The sequence below is a fragment of the Diadema antillarum genome, unplaced genomic scaffold (assembly GCF_040938485.1).
Source record: "Diadema antillarum isolate AM-2024a unplaced genomic scaffold, OU_Dant_1.0 seq00001062_RagTag, whole genome shotgun sequence".
NCBI lineage: Eukaryota > Metazoa > Echinodermata > Echinoidea > Diadematoida > Diadematidae > Diadema > Diadema antillarum.
Window position 1 is genome coordinate 177,501 of NW_027271889.1, and position 19,230 is coordinate 196,730.

Sequence of the window (19,230 nt, forward strand, 5' to 3'; positions counted from 1 at the left end):
TTGCATTTTTCAGTTACACAGTAAACCAGAATTATTTGGCCAGTATGATGATTGTAACACATTTCAAAGATATTTTGTGTCTGCTGTTAGTTGTTACAGTACTTGTCTATGATGTGCACTGAAGTGATTTGATATCGTAATTCAGCTATTTAGTAAAGCTGATTTCATTCTTAACATTTTGAATCCTCTGAATACATATGCGAAAACCTCGATGTTGTTGTTGTTTGATTCTTTGCTCCAAGTAACACTGCCCATCCCTTGCTTTGATGTTATTGTATACGAAAGGGAGGGGGGTTGGGAATGCAAGACCTCTGTGTCATCATTCTCCTGCTATTCACGGACATGAGCTTATGGCGCCTCCTTGTGCTTAAACTAGCATCCTCTGTAAATGCGGCACATCCGGCCAATCATCAGGCTAAAAAAAGGGGGAAACCCGACCTGTGCCCAGGTCTTACTTGAAATTGCCAGGACTAATTCTTTCTCGGAAAAAAAAAATGGAGGTCCAATGGGATATATTACTGCTGTTACATGATTAAGATGTTTAAAAAGTTCATACTCTATTCAGATGATGCTAAGAAAAAAAAAACATAAGTATATATAATATAATTATATATATATATACATATTTATATATTGTATTTTCCTTGAAAGTGGAGTGAATGTAACGGGAGATGATATAGAAGTCAAATGGTTCATCATAAAACTTTATGTCATTGTTATTGTTCTGATTTCGCGCTCTTCTGTAATTGTTCTTTACCTTTTACTTTTTGCATGTTGAGACATCATTTCCAGAATATTCGTTTTGCTTGCTTTACGAGCTGTGGTTCAATACTCTTAAGCATTTTCCCAAGTCAACCGGAGGTTCTACACGAGTGTTTATATTGTTTAATTGTCATGATATGACATGGAACATATGTCGTAAAGCACACAAACTCGCACAGTCATCTGGAGAAATATGTAAATAGATTATGCGTCATGAACTTTGAAGAAATGGAGCAGCTAGGTAGCTAAGGAGTTAATTACAAACGGAAAGCCTTCGTGGGGGCACCGTCATAGTCATATGCTTGACCTCCCCTAATTATTACGTGTCAGTCTTGAACTTGATTACTTACAGACGACAATGTTCGTTGTGTAGGAACCATTGGTTTTGACAGCCAACATGATTTCTACATACACGTAACTTTTATACAGCCCCATAAAAGAAATAAAGGAATGATTCTTTAATCGTGCTATCAATATCAACTGGGATAGCTGGTCCGGCAAAAGAATTGTACAACGAATGAGTGCTGTGCGAATCAATTCAAAATTATTATGATTACAATTGTAATAGTTATCGGTTTCATCTTTGTGATATATGGAATGTGTTGTCTTAAGGTTTTTTTTAATCTTAAACGTATATCTAGAGACAAAACATGTGTTATATTCCGAACATATTATAAAGTCACGCCTTGGGCGATTCATCGGGGAGTTTGGTTTATACAAAGGAAAACAAAATGTCACGAGAGAGGCCTAATGCTGGGAATTTTACTGTGAAAATGCATCACGGATACAAGTAAGGTCAAGACTGTAATGTGATTACGGTTTGTAATCTGCGAGTAAAATCTGCCTGACTCTGCAGCTCTTTCTTTATTTCTTTCTGTCTTTTTGGAAAGGGAAAACTATCTCCCTATATCAGTAAGTTATATGAAGAGCTTGCTTTCAAAAGACCTTAAATCAATTGAAAAATGATGGATTTAGCGCCTTTTGGAAGCAAGCTCTTCATACTATATGCAGTTCTAACATTTCTTCTGCTTTTTAAGTTTGACTGATATGGAATGTTGATTCATTATCGATTTTTACTTTGACTGACTAATATCGTTTGAACGAATTGCTCAGAAGAAACTTAAGGACATCAGAAGTCGTCCAAAAGGGACTTCATGTTCATACGTAAACCATTCCTTTTATTGTTTGTTTGTTTGTTGAATGCATTGTATACGGCCAGGTTGCGAGGCATCTTTCGTCATGATTCCCTAAACTTGATTGTGACCTGTATGTCGGTGTTAAAAAGTAGCTCCCCTTATTAGATTACCACTCTCCTCTTCGAAAGTCCCCAAAGGTCAAAGTGAGATAATTTCAGCAACGTCATCAGCGTTGACGTTGAACTGCGCTCTGGAGCTGCTTTGGGTTTTAAGATGAGTAGGGGCACAGTTATGTAAGCTGAGCTGCGCTAGCAATCACTGTCAACGCTTGAGCTTGCAAAGTCTATTTTCTTAAACACTGATATTCAGGCACAACGAAATGATACAAGAAAAACTATTTTGTAATCCTGCTAATGGTTGTTGCTCGGTGATATCGTGTACTGCCAATTCTGCCGTGCGCGACTTTAAAAATGAACACCTCGTCAATCTTGCATAACTAAATTCACTTAAAGATTTTGTGAGTCCGACGCTACGCTCATTCAGGAGTTGACATGATTTGGAATCGGAAATTATATAAGACGGGACATTTCCGAGGATTTGAGAGGTGAATAATGACAAGGCACAGACCCAGATTCACACCAGGTGACACAGCAGCTGAGTGGACGGAAGTTTTCCCGTAGGGGCGAGTGCAGCGTCCTGTCCTCGTCCTCACCGATATAATTAAAGTAAAATTGTCGTTAAGTTTGACTACAACCACCAAACTTAGACAAACAATGGGAGTAAACTTTGATCAGAATGAATCGCCCAGATAACATCTATTATGCTATTTGTGTAGACAATAGAAGGTTAAGATTGTCAAATTTCACGGAGGTCTTTGTTTACGTGATGCCTTGAAGAAACCCCCCTTAAACAACAGGAATAGCAAAGGGAGGGAGGGAGAGAGAGAAAAAAAAACACTCGCGGAAGGGGAGAGATAAGATCGAAATCGTTTTGATACATAAATAGTACCTTTAGATCTTGTGCTGGATACTGTTACAGGCTGATTCATGATTCTCATATTTCCCCACCCCACCCTGCTATTGTTATGACCCGGGGGCCTTCTCTTCATTCTGATTTCCTGCATCTGCGTGTTTGTGTGAATGAGTGTGTGTGCATTGTGTGTGTATGCGCGCACGCGCTTACATGTGCGCCTGTGTACATTTTTCTTTTTTAATCCCTCATCTTTTTTTCTGGCAATGAATGCATCATTCTGTCAATCGCAACGATGTTGTTCTTTTTCTTTTCCTTCTAAAGCAAAGTTGAATTGATACGAATCAACTCTTGTAAAACCACGGTGGGTTTGCCAAGAAATTAAAACTACAGTTAAAAATAGAGCAAGATAAGGAATGTTGGGCAGAGCCGAATATGTTCCAGGTTATAGCATTTCGCAGATTTGGTCGCTTTTCCTGACAATTAACCGCCTTAAAACATTTTATGAATTCTGTCTGTCTGACCTGAATTAAAGCAAGAAAGTAGGTCGCGAACGAGAAAAAAAAGTCAACTTGATCTCTTTTCGACAGCTGCGGAATACACGTCCAACAATTGTTTCTGATTAGCAATTTGATTAGCCCTAATCCTATCATTGTATTATCTAGTAAAACGTCAAATTTTCAAACTGTTTGGCATAACGAAAGGACAAGCGTCCGAATTCGTTAAATATCATAAAACACTGTTGAATGAGCGTAACCTTGCAGAAACATTAAAATCCAGTTCTTTACAGATTTTGTCGAGTTTTAGCTGACTTGAAATAAAAACGACAGACGTAATATATATCATAATATTTCTGTGGTCAATCACATCTCATAACGTAATGTTTTTGATCGTCAGGTGAAGAGTATAAACAAGGCTGAGACATGCCGATCTTAATTTAAGAAACCCCAGTGTCTGTAAAGTGATTTCTTGGTGCGTCTTGGAATACAAAGAATTGAAATGACGCGCCATTTGTCTGGTGTGGTGAGACTGTGAGCATGTCGTCTGCTACATAAGCCAGTTTCTTGGGCACGCCCCTTGTGAGATCACCATTGCCGATGAATGATGCGGTAAAACTGCTTTTCTCCTTCTGCGAACCTCTTTGGTTTTGTGCGCGACAGAATTGCTGTAGCCGAACTATGAGTCAAACATTCCCCTCCAGAAATGCCCCTCAAATCTGGTAGTCGAAAGGACAAACTGGTAACTTTCTGGCTAGAAACTAAAGTTGCTTTCTAGTCTCATCTTTCGACGGCCGAAGATGGTGGAAAAAGAAAACGAACGTGTCAAAGCATTAGTGGAAATTTAAGAAGCGCCTGCCCCTGACGCCGACAAAAGTACCCTGGCGCGCAAATTATCGTCTGTATGACGCATCATGATAGCTTTTTGTCTGCTACATCTGCTTCCAGTTTTCATTTACCACACGGTTTAGGGTAATGTTAAGGGGGAGGGGGATGAGTGTAGTATAAACAGACAAGAGGGAGGGGAAAGAGGAAGAGTGAAAAGAAGTAAGATGATTATGGCAGCTGGAAACATCTGATGTAATGCCGATTTATATGCCTCTCGTGAAGGGCTGAACTTCTGTGGCAGTGGCTTTTAAGGGGTATGTTACAGAAAACTGCACTGCTCTGCGTTCTGTTTCTGAATGTGACAGGCACATTCAGGAGCGAAAAATTTAGGGAAGCAATAAGAAAGAACTTTCAAGAAAAAAGGAAGAGATGAAGAAAATCCACTGATGATGCCTACACTGTCCGGGAGAAACAGGGGAAGATTGATGTTTCGGAAGCTTCTAGACAAATTGTAAATAATAAGAGGGAGTTGTGGGAGTTCTAGGGGGCTCTTTTTCTCGCTCTTTTTGTTGTTGTTGTTGTTTGTTTGTCAGGCACCACATGCCCGCCCTCACTCGACAATAATGAGGCAGTACTTGCACTTTTTTTGGGGGGGGGGGGGAGATCTCAAGATATCCCCAGGGGAAGGCGGTACAGACTGGGACGGAAGTCAGAAGATGCTATTTTTGCGCGCTGGCAAACAGGGTAGGAAAAGTGGATCGACCACAACAAATCTGACCACAGCCTAAACGGGAGTGACGACTTTAGGGATAAACGCAGACAACAGAAACAAAAGCAAATTATGAAAGTGATCAATTGAGTTGGATGAAATAATAAAAAAAAAACAGTGTCTGACCACAGCAAATCCGATTCGTTTTCAGCAAACAGCAATCCGAGTTTAATGAATCCTATGAAATCTTGCACATGGTGATTTTTATTTTGGTCAACGAGCGCTTCTTGAACTAGTCTGTGTCAGTGATCATTCCAATGAAAATATGGTCTTCTTTCTGTCAACTGCAATATGGTGTCACAAAAAAACAAACCCAGAAAATCCTTAGGGAATGGCTTGCGCATCAGCGTTAACAGATACACATAATACAAGCTGATCGCCCACAGCTGATTCCAATACTTTATTTCTCTCGTCTGATCGTCGGATGACGCAACATCTAGGCAGGGAAAGACAATAAGAAGCGTTTTGTGCCCATCTGTCATCGGAGTGAGTAACATATTCTCTTCCGCAGATTGTGTCCTTTAAAGGCATTGTATGCTTTCAACAGATTCATTGCAATGCGAAAAATCCCTGAAATTAAAACTCCATTTCGAACATCTGACACGCAATTAGCAACATGCTCATTTTCCTGCTTTGAAGACAGCGTAAATAATAGGCAGGTTGAAAAGAAAACTACTGTATTGTCGAATGATTATTATTGCGTGAAGCAGTGTTTCCTTCACTAACGTCTCGTAAAAGAAAAAAAAAGTTCAATTTGTGTGCAAGTCCTGAATTCCTCAAGATCCTCAGTAAGTTGCTGGTTCTTAGAGAAAAAAAAAGAATTTTTTCCTAAAGGGTAACTTTAAAATTTGTCCAGGCACTGGAGAAATACTTCACCTGCCAAAGGGCCATGAGGATGGAGAAGGGGGAAAAAGTTCTGGGAGAAAATAGAATTTAGGTAAAGAAGGGGAAAGGCACGGATGTCTCTTGAGACAGATAGGGCGATGACTCACAGATTTCTGAAAGTATTAAACGCTCAGCGCAAGCACGTCACATCCGGTCGACGTCACTGTAAATTTCACACTGCAGTTTGCCTAAACCGACCCTAACTCTTTTTTTTTTTTTGTCGTTTAAACGAGATTAACGATACGCTAATAAGGAAAACAAATGTGAAAACACGAAGTCATTGTTTGTTTGTTTTTTTTTTTTTTTGGTTTTGTTCAGTGGTCAAAATTTAGGGTGGACAATTCTTCCCCCCTAAAACAAGAATTCAATTAACAGGATTTGTCTTTTGGAACGAGATATGAGATGCGAATTTCCTTAATTATCCGTGTTTCAATAATTGCAGCTTACTGTAATCTCGCAGTTAAGGTATACCTTATTAGGTAAAATAAGTATGACAACTGAAAACAGGGAGGGACCCCTTACCTCCTTCCCCCCCCCCTTTCTCTCTCCTCTCACTATATTTATGCGTCTACTTGCACACACACACACACACACACACACACACAAAAGAAAATTAGTTGCCTGATATTGGCTATAATGATGATTATGAAGGACACGCAGGCATCTGCTTAATTCGATCAACATGATCAAACGGCGAGTTTTGTGTCTTGTCTGCATTGACATCATGGTCGTTCAATAACTTTCTGCTGGGCGATTTGACTTTAAAATTCATGCCTTCTGACAAATGGAATGACGAAAGAGGCCTTGGGTGCGCACGTTTAAACACATACTGGAGAAAAATTTGCGTTTTCTAGTCTTCGAAAAAAAAAGCTCACTCAACAACAACTCCTGCACACTCATTGGTAATTCGACGGATTGCTTCAGATTCCATTACTGGTAAATCATTAGTGGGGATGAATATAAAACCTGGATTTAATCATGCACTTTGCCGGTATTCATATTGACCTAGGAACTTTGGCGTGACCAGTCCTTCGCATTAAAATCCTAGAAGTTATAATCCTCGAGATGATGCGTACAACTCGAAAGATAATGTGGAATCACAAATAGACCATCCCTTTGGATAATCGTGTCAGCATATTGTAGAGTTTAGTAGATGAGAACACGGCAACGGATGAAAAGGAGCGAAGCGCCCTCGCACGAGGAGGGAGGAGTGATGAAATCTCAAAGAGGGGAAAGTTATACCTTCGCCTACAGACAGGTGTCCTTTTTGAGGTCGAGCGCTCAGAGAGAAAAAATACGAAGAAAAAAAGAAAGGGGGCTACGGGGGATGTGTAGGAAGCACCGCCCATTACTAATAAAAGACCAGATCACTTCTTGTCACGTGTCCTTCGCATGCTCCTAGGGCTGACACCCAACGCTGGCGGCGCTCTCCACGTGTCTTCTTCTATGAGTCACACAGAAGAGGGACCTCTACTTGACACCTCCCCTCCCATTTTCCAAAGGCGCAAATATACCCCGCTTTGAATAGTGCAAGCTCCCTGTGAAAGGCCTACCAAACTTACGTTTCGAGTCGGTGATGGGTGTCAAATAGGGACTGTACAGTACTGTACAGTACTGGTTGAGACGAGGATTCAGGTTTATAACATTCCTTAGTGAGATAATGAGAAACCTCTTATGAAGTATGAAAGAGCGTGTAATTTTAAGAAGGATTCAACGTTTATTTGATGAAAATTGGTTTTCAAATGGCTGAGATATTCAAAAAAAAAGTGATGATAATAAAAGGCGACAGGCCACGTCTTTTATTAGGATCTTTTTGTTCCACCTTGTTTTTGGATATCTCAGCCATTTCAAAACCGATTTTCATCGAGTAAACTTTTGATACCCCTTAAAATTGCATGCTCTTTGACATCTCATAGAGTGATTTCTGAATATCTTGCAAAACGTTAAAAGCTAAATCCTTACCAAAACCAGAACTGTACAGCCCCTTTAACTGTTTTATGGACGAGTTGATCTTTATTATACCTTAGATATAAAACAATTAGCACCTGGGGTGTTTCGTTTTGTTTTGTTTGGTTCTAAAAGGCAAGGACATGAAAGGAAGTATCTGATTTGTCAGTGTGTAGAACATGCCGTTAACACGAAAACATTCAATTCGTGTTCATGTCACCCACTAACAGCCTCAGATTTGCAGATCACTAGTATATTAACTGACCCACAAACTCTCTGTTCTTTTACTTACACGCACTCGCACTCACAGTGCGATAATGGTATTTGCCACAAATGGCTGAAAAGGGGGCGAGGTATAATGTGTCTTGGTCTGTCTTAAACTCCCTGGTCTAAAAAGGTCACAAACAGATACATACATTCTTGCTTGTGCAGAGTCACTCTTGCATTGTGTAGTAAAACTCACTAATCCTTTATGCCATTTTCTCTTTTTCTTCTCCATCATCACAGGTGCAAAGTGGGACTACCACGGACCCCTTGGTAAGTTCACACCCCTCGTCAAATTTTCGACCGATAATGATTCCCCGACAGAATATAAGAATCCTTCAAATCTGCCATGAAGTTAATACAGTCAAGTTAATCCTATTTCCTTTCATTTGATCATTCATTTCATGTCCAACATAATATTTATAAAAGAATCACACCTTTCCACCTTTAATTGTTGCCGAAAAGATTAACAAAATGTAATATCTCGTCGTGTCACCGGAATTTTAAATCAATGCCGATTTGCATATACTCATTCTCGTAATAAAAAAAAAGACAAAGAAAAGGAAAGGAAAGTAACCGTGATACCTTTGCATATGAAATGTCGACACAACTCCGCGACGTTTCAAAGAGCGGGAGGTGACGCGAACGAACTATATTCCCGAAATGTAATGTTGGTGTTTGCGGATCTCGATATATTTAAACTTGGGGTGAAATCGCATCCAATTGCATCCCCGTATGAGTAATTGCATGGAACTCCTGCAGTTTCCCACTTGTACATTGCGCTCAGAATATCACGCCATACCAACTTTTTGTTCTTTCTGACAGGACCCCATCATTGGCATGCGATCAACGGGTCGCAATGCGGAGGCAAAAGCCAGTCACCGATTAACTTCGTACCAAGTCAAGTGCAGGAAGCCGACTTGGGGCAATTTATATTCGAGGGGCTTTACGGCTTCCAAAATCCAGTATATCCCGGTCAAGGAGGCGGTCAAGGAGGCGGTCAAGGAGGGGGTCCAGGCGTAGGTCCAGGCGGTGGCCAAGGGGGCGGCCAAGGTAGTGGTCAAGGCGGTTGGAACAATGGGTGGGGCAACGGCGGCGGCCCCCAGTGGGGTAACAGCGGATGGGGCAACGGAGGACGGAATGGCTGGTGGAACCAAGTGATGGGCAACAACGGGCAGAGGTGGAGCAACCCGTTCGGGAATCTGCGGATGCCGTACGGCGGTGGATCACCGCGACCGCGGCCAACGGTATTCGGTATGCAGGGGCCCACTGACGTCATGCTTCCCAGCGACAACCACATCCCCAACGTGCCCCGCGCTCCTCCCAACTACAGATACGGCCCAACCAGACCAGTCACGGTTTCGAATGACGGACACACCCGTAAGTATTATTGACACAATCGGGATGGTAATTGAATCACGATTCATCATAAAGAAGTGTTCAGTTTAAAGCTCTTTTGCCCCATTGATAATGATCACGCAATATTAGTCAGTCTTATTGATAGTATCGGGTTGTATTTAAAGAAGGCATTTTCTTATTTTGACACACTATTCAATGTACTGAAGTGAACACACAATTTCTAGCCGGTAAATTCTTACTGTAGTGTAGAACTGTACATTTACTCTGATCAACTGTTAATCTGTCCTACATCCATTTTGGTCGTCTTCTTCTTCCTTGCATGGAACTAAAAATTGCAACGTCATATCAGCTGTACATCTTCAGCCGACGACTAGCTAGTGTGCTTATAATAAGAATATCTCACTTATTCCAACCTTTCCCCTACAAGAAAGAGAGAGACAGGGGTGCGGAGGGGGAGGGGGGGGGGGATAGAGGGAACAATGACTTTGTGTGTTCGTACATAGTTTGAAAACAATCCTTCTACTTTTTTTGTTTCGCTCACCTCTTATTCATGCAGTCAAAGTTGGTCTGGAGGATTACTACGTTCTGAAGGGAGGCAGCCTTCCTACTGCCTACAAACCAGCCCAGCTTCACTTCCACTGGGGCACAACACACGACAGGGGATCCGAACACACCATCAACGGTCGCGCCTACGCAGCCGAGGTAAGGCAATACAATACTCCCATCGGCGGATAATGCGGTAACAACAACAAAAAATAAACCGACTGCGATCCGAGTGAGACAAGACAGCGATGCGACAAACAGCGACGACGTGCGTCGTCAAAACAAACCACATGAAATACATTTTCAATTCAAAACTGACTCATATCAGTAAATCGCGTGATATTCAAATCGCATCATCTTGGACTTTAGAGTGTGTGTAGCTTGTAAGTGTGATGAGATTTTTCGTAAAATATGGTAATGGTATATAGTTGTGGAACTTTTATTTCTAATCATCTCTCACGTGTATACATTGAAAGTTACGGATTGTATCGCTTTTAGTAAAAAAAAAGGAATAAATAAATGAATTAATTAGTTGATAAATTGATTAATAAACAAATAGATAAATAAATGAATAAGGAATGGAAAGAATAGATAGATAGATAGATAGATAGATAATCAAATAAAACAGTTGAAGAAACAAAAACAACCGGAACGAAAAGTCAGTTATAGATCAGAGCATTACAAAGCAGTCGATATTTGTTAGGAAAAGATGAAGCTTGAATACATAACAAAGTTTTGTATCATACGCCACCAATCTCACCATTCTCCACCTTTTTCTTTCCTTCTGTCTTCGATTCCACTACTACACACACAGCTCCATCTCGTTCACTACAACAGCGAGTACAGAACCATCAAGGAGGCTATGACACAACCAGGTGGCCTTGCTGTTCTCGGTTTCTTCATCGAGGTAAGTCCTTGAGGCGCTCTTCCCACCCGCCCCGCGACTGGCAAATAAGGATCGCCTCCCCCTCCTTCTCCATCAAGAATCACTTTAAGAGGAATTCTAGCCCGTTTATAAACAAGTCTGAAGAAAAAATAGAATCCTTCAAGTGCAACAGTGAAAATTTGATGAAAATGATTTAAGATTCGGCAATGAAGTTATGAGATTGTAATCTTTCGCTGATTTCTGCGTAGCAGTTCTCGTATAGTTGATGTAAAATGTTTAATGTGCAAATAAGTGAGCTGATGATGTTCCCACCTCACAATTTTCCTCTATAAATGTACAACAAAATTATGTATGTCTCTGTTAGCAAAGTGTAGGACCTAAATCATGGGTTTTCCTCAATAATGATCGACTAGATATATCAGGATTGGAGACTGGGAGGCAACTAGGACACTATTTATCTGGCGTTGCCGTAGTATCCATCCACGAGCGCAGGAAGCGATTCTTCTGACCGTATTTGAAAGCATTATAGTCTTATTGCACACGGAGTTTGCAATGTTGCCGAGAAAATAAGATACAGCGATAGATGTGGCGAGATAGTGAGATAGCGAAACCTGCAAGTCTGGTTCGTTACTTCTAATGTTACTGCCAATTATGCTTAAATTGCTGCTTCTGCTTGCAATAACGTGAAAGGTATTCCTATTCAATCTGAAGAATTGCAGCTTTCTCTGGCGATCGCATTTTTTTTTGTCCAATAATTGTTGTTTGTTAGTTCAGACAGGTTATGCCCTTACCTCAGTGAGGGCCAAGTAATGCACAATATTGATGATTAACTCGATGAAACCACTCTGGAAAGAAAATAAAAGGAAACATGCTTGAGATGTCTTTTCACATGCACAGTTCTTTTAAAAAATCATTAAAAAAGAAATTAAAAGATGTATGATTTTCATGCGAACTGTCGAAAATGATAGCATGTATAACCGCTTTTCATCCCCGTTTCTTCCCCCACCGAACAGGCCACAGATATAGACAATCCCCATTTTGACCCTCTCCTCGATGTGACAGATAGTGTTAAATTTAAAGGTGAGTCGAATTCCTTACGATCCGAGGTTCTCTAACCGATATTCTCTCTTTACTCTCCGTATAACCCTTTCCCACCCTATACAGGCTGTAGATTATGATAACCCAGCTTTTGATCCTCTGCTTGATACGACAGAAAATGTTAGATTCAAGGGTGAGTATATCGACGATGGTTTCTTCTTTTCAGCGATTCCTCCTCCCCATCACCTGCTTTGGGACATCCGCGACACCAGCACCCAATCAAAAAACCCGACAACCTTCATCTGCCCCGCCCAGCATGTGACGTCATGCTTTTCCTCCTCCTCCTCACATACGACTCTTTTCTCCCGTTCACAGCCACAAGTCCGAATTTCATCGCGCATGCCTTCTTTGCTTCACACACAGCCCCGCTGGCCTATTCAGGGATCCCCCCTTTTCCCCTTTCAGCCAGAGAAAGCCTAGTGTTTATACATGTATTCCTACATAATGTACCCTACTGCACACACACACACACACACACACACACAAATATACACACCTGCACAAATACTTGTATTCACATGCAGGGACATGCTCTGATAAAATTACTCGTATTATTGTGATTCGCTCGCTTTGCATATGTATACCTTTGACCAACTGTATCATACTGTTAGTGGTTCCCCAAAACTTGAACTGTACAGCTCATGTTTCTGTTGTGCACATTATCCTAAGGTAGAAAGGACCGACATTATAAATATGCACCGATTTGACCCCATGCTCATACGAAGAGAAGTATATAGGGGCTAATATGGCTAATAACAATCTACATCATTCATGACTTTTAATCTGTAGGCCTACTAACTTAAAAACCAACAACAAACAAACATGCTTACAAAATGTTTTGACAGGTGAGAGAATTGCAAAGACGATCAAAAGTGATAGAAAAACAAAACATTTAAATCTACCTTCAAACCTGTCTTTACGCTTTTCCCTACACACCATGCAAGGACACCCTCACAACCCCTCGCTTATCTAGATTTTGTTTGTTTTTTGCATAAAAAAAACCAAAACATTTACCCCATTCTCTTGTCAGCTCGACTTCCAATTGCTGACTTCTGAATTCAGCGACATTATGACGTGCTTCACTCCCTCATCATTCAGCTACTTTAAGTTTGATGTACATAATACATTGTATTCTTTTACTCATAAAACCACGTACGCATGTGATCAATTTTATATTCCATAAAAGTCCTGCTGTGCAGAACAGCATAGTTTGATTGCAAATCATACACTGGGTTCAAAGGTCATAAAGCCATCTTGGCCAATCAAAATGAACCCGCTAAAACGATCTTGTGTTTGAATTTGTCTCAATTGTTGCAATCAATCGTACAGCACCTTTAATTAATTTCATGTGGTTTCATTTTGATTGTCGAGCCGACAAATATGTCACCCGACAAAATATATCATACAAATTGCCTTGTCGTCATTGTGCCATGAACTTGCTGTTAAATGTTGCATGGACAGTGTTTACATTTTGCTCGGATTAGATCCCGAGATGTTATTCATTCGCAGTGGATATCAGCAATCAAGCCCCCTTACCACATATATCATTTGTTTGAAGTTGTTCATTGCTATTTTAATTACAATTTTTTACTACTAATTTGTTGTGTTTCATATGGTAGAGCTAAATTTCTCCCTATACTGAGCCTTTTTTGTACATAATTTCATTATGATTATCGTGTTGTTTTTGTGTCGAAGAATATTCAAAAAAGTTCCGATCGCTAAATTCTAAACCGATCATCAAATTGGCAAAACATTTTGAATGATAACAGTTTGTTTCTCAAAACAGCAATACAAAAAGAAAAATTGCTGATTTTGTCCAGAGTCCATAAATTAATGGGCTCTTAGCTTCTCTCTCTCTCTCTCTTTGTCTGTCTGCCTTTCTGTCTCTCTTCTGTAAAACAATATGCAAAGAAATTCACAGTTGCCATTTTACCGAAGATGAAATAATGATTTCTTCTCCAAACTGCCCGAAAAGTTGATAAGTTAAACTAGGCACATTAGTTTCCCTTGGCAACGGGATAATGCGTCGTTACTGAATATTTCACGATCGACTCGCTTGCAAATCTGCTTACCATTTTTCTTTTCTCATCAAGTTGCTTTCACCCACCAGTTTGACTGTGATTTGTTGAATGAAAGACATATTATGTATTATTTTGTTTATATTCCAGTAGTCTACGCTTTATAATCTGAACTTCATCCCAAACCACCACAAAGGCCTATTCATTGCTTTCATGTCATATGAAAATTGAGATGTCGTCAACGATTCCTCAATATTGCTGTGGTTATCATTTTTTGTATAATTGTGCACATGTTTGAGTGCATGTGTGTTGGCCATTTTGTCTCGAAGTCATTATTTTGCAGATTCATGACGTAGCTCTTCGTAATATCAATCTTGGGGAAAAGAATAAGAGAAAGTATTCATTTCCCATAATTTTTATCATCACCATCTGAAATTAAACTCTTACGCCAGTGCGCCGATTCAGTCTTGAACTGTCAATATTAGACGTGAAAGTAACACTGCTCATGAATCACGGCCCTTTATACGATAATCTAAAGAAGATCGCAAGACATTACGTTGACAGACCGGCGACTAGCGTTGGTGAAATTTCAGTCGATTCGTAACCATGCATATTGCTCACCAAACTAATCGTTCTTTTGAGCCAAGATTCCGTAAGCGTAAACTCCCAGACTCATCGTTGTTTTACTATTTTGTCTATCTCTATGAAAAAAAAAAAATAGGAGCTGAAATCCTCTACAGAGCTCACCTGCCTCTTCGGGATATGCTTCCCGCTGACCTGAACAACTTCTTCCGGTACAACGGCTCCCTCACCGTCCCCATGTGCTACGAGAGTGTTGTCTGGACAGTGTTTCTCGAACCCATCCGACTCTCACACAGCCAGGTAAGGCTTCCCGACCGTGACACAGTCGGTGTATGTGATCATTCCTGAACTATCGTCTGCTCGAGAGTTCCCTCCTCCTACCCCCTTCTCCTATTTCTTCTTCTCCTTTTTCTCCTTTTTCTTCTTGTTTTTTCCTTCTTCCTCCTCCTCCATCTCTTCTTCTTTTTCTCTTTCTTTCTGTTTTTTTCAAACTATTTTTTTTCCAGTTGTACCGTCATCAAAGTACATCACGTAAGTGTAAATTTTGTAGGTGAAAGTAGATGCATTATCATGCTATACGAACGGACGCACATCCATTCCCCTCAGACACACAAACACACACAAACAAACATAAGTATAATGCAAACCCATGTGTTCAAAAGGGGGAAACTTCTTTTCTTTTCACATTGAAAACTTGGAGTAACAGTAACCATGGCGGTAACAACCACCCAAAAACAACTACTCAAAAAGACACATATCTAAAAAGTTAACGAGGCAGAAAGGTCAAAAGAATGATGACAACGTTATATTTTTTTTTAATTTTTTTTTTTGTAAGGCTACGGTTATGAGACAACAATAACATTATGTATACAGTCATTTACATGTATGCGCCTGTACAATGATAATACAGGAACCAATCAATCAAATCTAAAATCAAAATGAAAATAACTGTGTATAGGCACTTAATCACGAAGATTATCACAATATTAATGGCAACAAAGCATGACATTCTTTTTTTAAACACTTCTTTCTCTTCTCTTCTTTCTTTCTCCTTCCACAATTCTTCTCCTGTTGCTGTCATCTTCTGCATCTTTCTCGCATTTCCTCCGACGTTACCATGGTTTCCATCCAACGTTGATCTCCGTCCTACCCCGCCCCTTTGTATTATGATAGTGCTGCTTAATTGTCTTCACCTGTTGTTTCGTCTTGTTCGCGCCGTCATCGTTAATTTCTACTACTGCAACTTATGCTAGCATTATCTCACTCATGCTACTGCTACCCTTACTGCTAAAGCTACATCAGTAGGCCTAACAACTACTTCCAATAACTATATATTATCCCTGCTATGCTACAACCTCTACTATTGCACTGCTTCCTTTTTATCTTATATGTGTATTGCCCCTTCTTCGGTTGGTTATATTGAGAATGCTATTGCAACGACAACAAAATCTCTTTCCTACTACAGTTGAACCTCTCGTATCCGGACAAGTCGGGACCGGGGCTCATCCGGATAAGGGATTTGGCCGGATACGGGAGACTCAATGCTTTATACATGTACATATAAATACACATGTAACTGATGTAGCCCATAGTAGTACCACATGTAGTAATGTGTATACTGCAACCTTTTCATTGTTACATTTGGGGATGTTTGGGGATGTTAAAATGTCTGAAGGTAAGCAATTTGGAAGGAAATTTGATGTAATGTGTGTTAATCATGTTGGAAGTAATATGTGATTCATGTGTGTTTGTACGGGAGTTCTCAAGGAGTTGGGAATCCCCCTTTCCTCCTGTAATTATTAAAAAAAAAAAAATCACGGCGAGATTGCGTCCGTATAATAGAGAGATCCGGATAAAGGGAGGCCGGATAAGAGAGGTTCAACTGTACTACTGCTACTACTACTACTGCTGCTACTACTACCACTTCTACTACTACTACTGCTACTACTACTCTATCTTACCTTCACGTATAGTGCACATATTCATATCCCTTCACTTGTTTGCTTGTTTTTTTCCGGCAAGATTTTGATATTATTACTGCACAAGGTTAAACACTTCGCTCTCGTTACGACAAAAACGGCTATAACCAAATTATCGTTACAACAAAGTATTAGGTCTTAAAATCATATTCTATGTACCTTGACATACTTTATTGTTCTGCTACAAAGACATTTCGATTTAACGAAAAAAAAAAGCTGGCGATCGCGATGGCTTCCTTATAACTGGAGTCGCTTGTATCATAGAGATAGCTTCATGATTGAATGCAAGTATATGGCGGTTTGCTGGTTAGTACATCATAGTGTCCAAATATGCATGTAACCATCTTTATCAGCGCATAACGCCTAATCTTGTGTTCTGATCCCCGTTCTTTTTTTTTTTTTTCGTTCTTAGCTGGACATGTTCCGGGAGCTGTACCAGGGTCTGGTGGTGGAGCCTAACGGTCAGCTTGAGCCCCTCCTCATCGAAGACAACTTCCGGCCCACCCAGCCCCTGTTCGGTCGCAAGGTCCTCCGCAGCATTCCCAACGGGCCGCAAGTCGGCTGGAGCCAGAACGCCGCCGGTGCTTTGCTTCCCGCCCAATTTACCCTGCTCCTGTCTGTGGTGGTTGCTGCCGTCTGCCGCGTACTATAACGGAGGAAGGAGTGAGAACATAACAGTTGAAATAGCGACGATAACATGCATCAGTCTCATTTTGTTGATCGCTCTGGGAACACAAGGGTGGGTAGATACACACGCGGAGAACGTTTTGATAGATGCCAACATGTGGAGGCAGAAACGGGATCCATATTTTTTATTCTTTGTTAAGCAGACTCTTAAGATCCTAACCGCCAATTCTTCTTCTATAATCCGGTATGCTGTTGTTCGTCTGGGGTCCTGATGTCCGTTTTGATTTCATTGTTGACGGCTTCAAACAGGTCAGCGACCCGGTCACAGCTGCTAGTATTCCCAAAAAAAGTGAACCGAAAATCCATACATGATTCAACGCGTAGCAGATTTGATGTGTACAGAGGACTTTCGTCAAGATTTACGAAAAGTTCCCATTTTAACGCGGGTTCATGAACAGCAGCTCATGAGGAAATGTGCAAAGAAAGATGTTTATAATTATTACGGACACACTGTAATGGCATCGACGTAGAAGGAGACAAACTGTTTTCCAAATAATCCAAGTGCCTTGGTCATTGCCTTATACACGTCACGCAGCTTAACATACTTCGAGCGTTCGACTCCAGGATATGGCTTGTACATTACACATGTTGTAAATAGACTGAGAATTCATTTTTAGTTTTTCAGATGACATTGTGCGAACGCCACAGCGTGGACCGGTACTTCAGGCAAAAAAAAGAAGAAAAAAAAAGAGAACCGAATAGATGGAATATTCCGGGAAATACCTACGGAATGGACAGTGCTGACATGCAACTGCCTTCATCAGAGCCATTCCAAAAATTGTATCTTTCTTAACAGCGAATTAGACTTCTTTCTTTTCTCTCGTCTGATTTTGTTCGTGTTGTTTTTTTTTATATTCTAGAATGTCTTTCATATGAGTTTGCAAAGCATTGTGGGAAGGTAATGCAATTACGTCACACAAACTATCCACGTGCAACGATACTGTGATCAGTGCCTCGTTTGTCACGCCGCTGACCCATCGTGGTGCAGTAACGCGCGACGGCCTGTTGAGTATCGAGACGCCACTTTATAGCCATATTAGATGACGTCAAACACTATAATTATGACGTCATCAAGTACTATACAACCTTGATCAATCTAAGATTGCCGTGGCTACGCTGGTCTTACGTGTGGAGAGAGTAGTAATTATGTACTTGATATTCATGACAGTTGTCTTTCATTTCAGTTAGCCCTGATATGATCTTATCTTTTCCTGTTTGTAAGTCGTTCGTAAAATGATTATGTTACGTTAGTTAATTGCTGATCTCTGTTACAGAAAATATGCCATTATGTTCATATGTAGTGAAGCCATTTGACATTACATTAAAATATTTAACACCGAAAAAAAAGATCCAGTCGGGTTTACAAGTGTGTTTCGTGCACTCTGCAACTTTTCTAGTAGAGGTGGGGATGTAATGATGGATAAGTGTGTATATGAACTGTTTGAGTGAGTGCCTTTTGTGTGTGTGTGTGTCTTGCAGATGAGTTGTTTGGGTGAGTTTTTGAGTCTTTGTACGCTAGAGTTATTTGCTTTGGGACCATTACTACTAAGAGAATTTCACGTTAAGATAATAGTCACTGATAGTCAGTATCCCCGGGCAATATTTCATTTCAAAGATACTACGAAAAAAAGAAATGTCATTTCACCGTTGACGGAGTGATTTTAAATCCACTGAAATCATTTACGCTCCAAGCATCCAAACATGCTGAGGAAATATTACTCATAAAATACATAAAAAGATTGGTTAAAAAAATAACCATTATAATCACGTATAAATAACATACAGTACATGTCCATCACTTTCCATTCAACGATGTCTGTGAATGTTTCATAAATGCACATATGAATATATGAACAAATATAATATATATATTCACATATATACATATATATATATATAGAGAGAGAGAGAGAGAGAGAGAGAGAGAGAGAGTGAGTGAGTGAGAAAGGAGAGACAGACAGACAGAGGTAGTGACAGACAAAGAGAGATGAAGATTATGATAAAAAAGTAAATAAACTTAC

At 40.3% G+C, this 19,230-nt stretch overlaps 1 protein-coding gene across 1 annotated transcript in view; it reads left to right on the top strand.

Moving 5' to 3' along the window:
- Positions 1-17,174, top strand: part of LOC139743263 (carbonic anhydrase-like) — a 17,381-nt gene extending 207 nt beyond the window's left edge. The window contains exons 2-8 of the mRNA XM_071653759.1: positions 8,301-8,330; positions 8,883-9,437; positions 9,973-10,118; positions 10,774-10,866; positions 11,859-11,925; positions 14,683-14,843; positions 16,935-17,174. Coding sequence (XP_071509860.1) covers positions 8,301-8,330; positions 8,883-9,437; positions 9,973-10,118; positions 10,774-10,866; positions 11,859-11,925; positions 14,683-14,843; positions 16,935-17,174 — 1,292 coding nt within the window. The remainder of the gene's footprint in view (positions 1-8,300; positions 8,331-8,882; positions 9,438-9,972; positions 10,119-10,773; positions 10,867-11,858; positions 11,926-14,682; positions 14,844-16,934) is intronic.
- Positions 17,175-19,230: the final 2,056 nt, after the last annotated feature.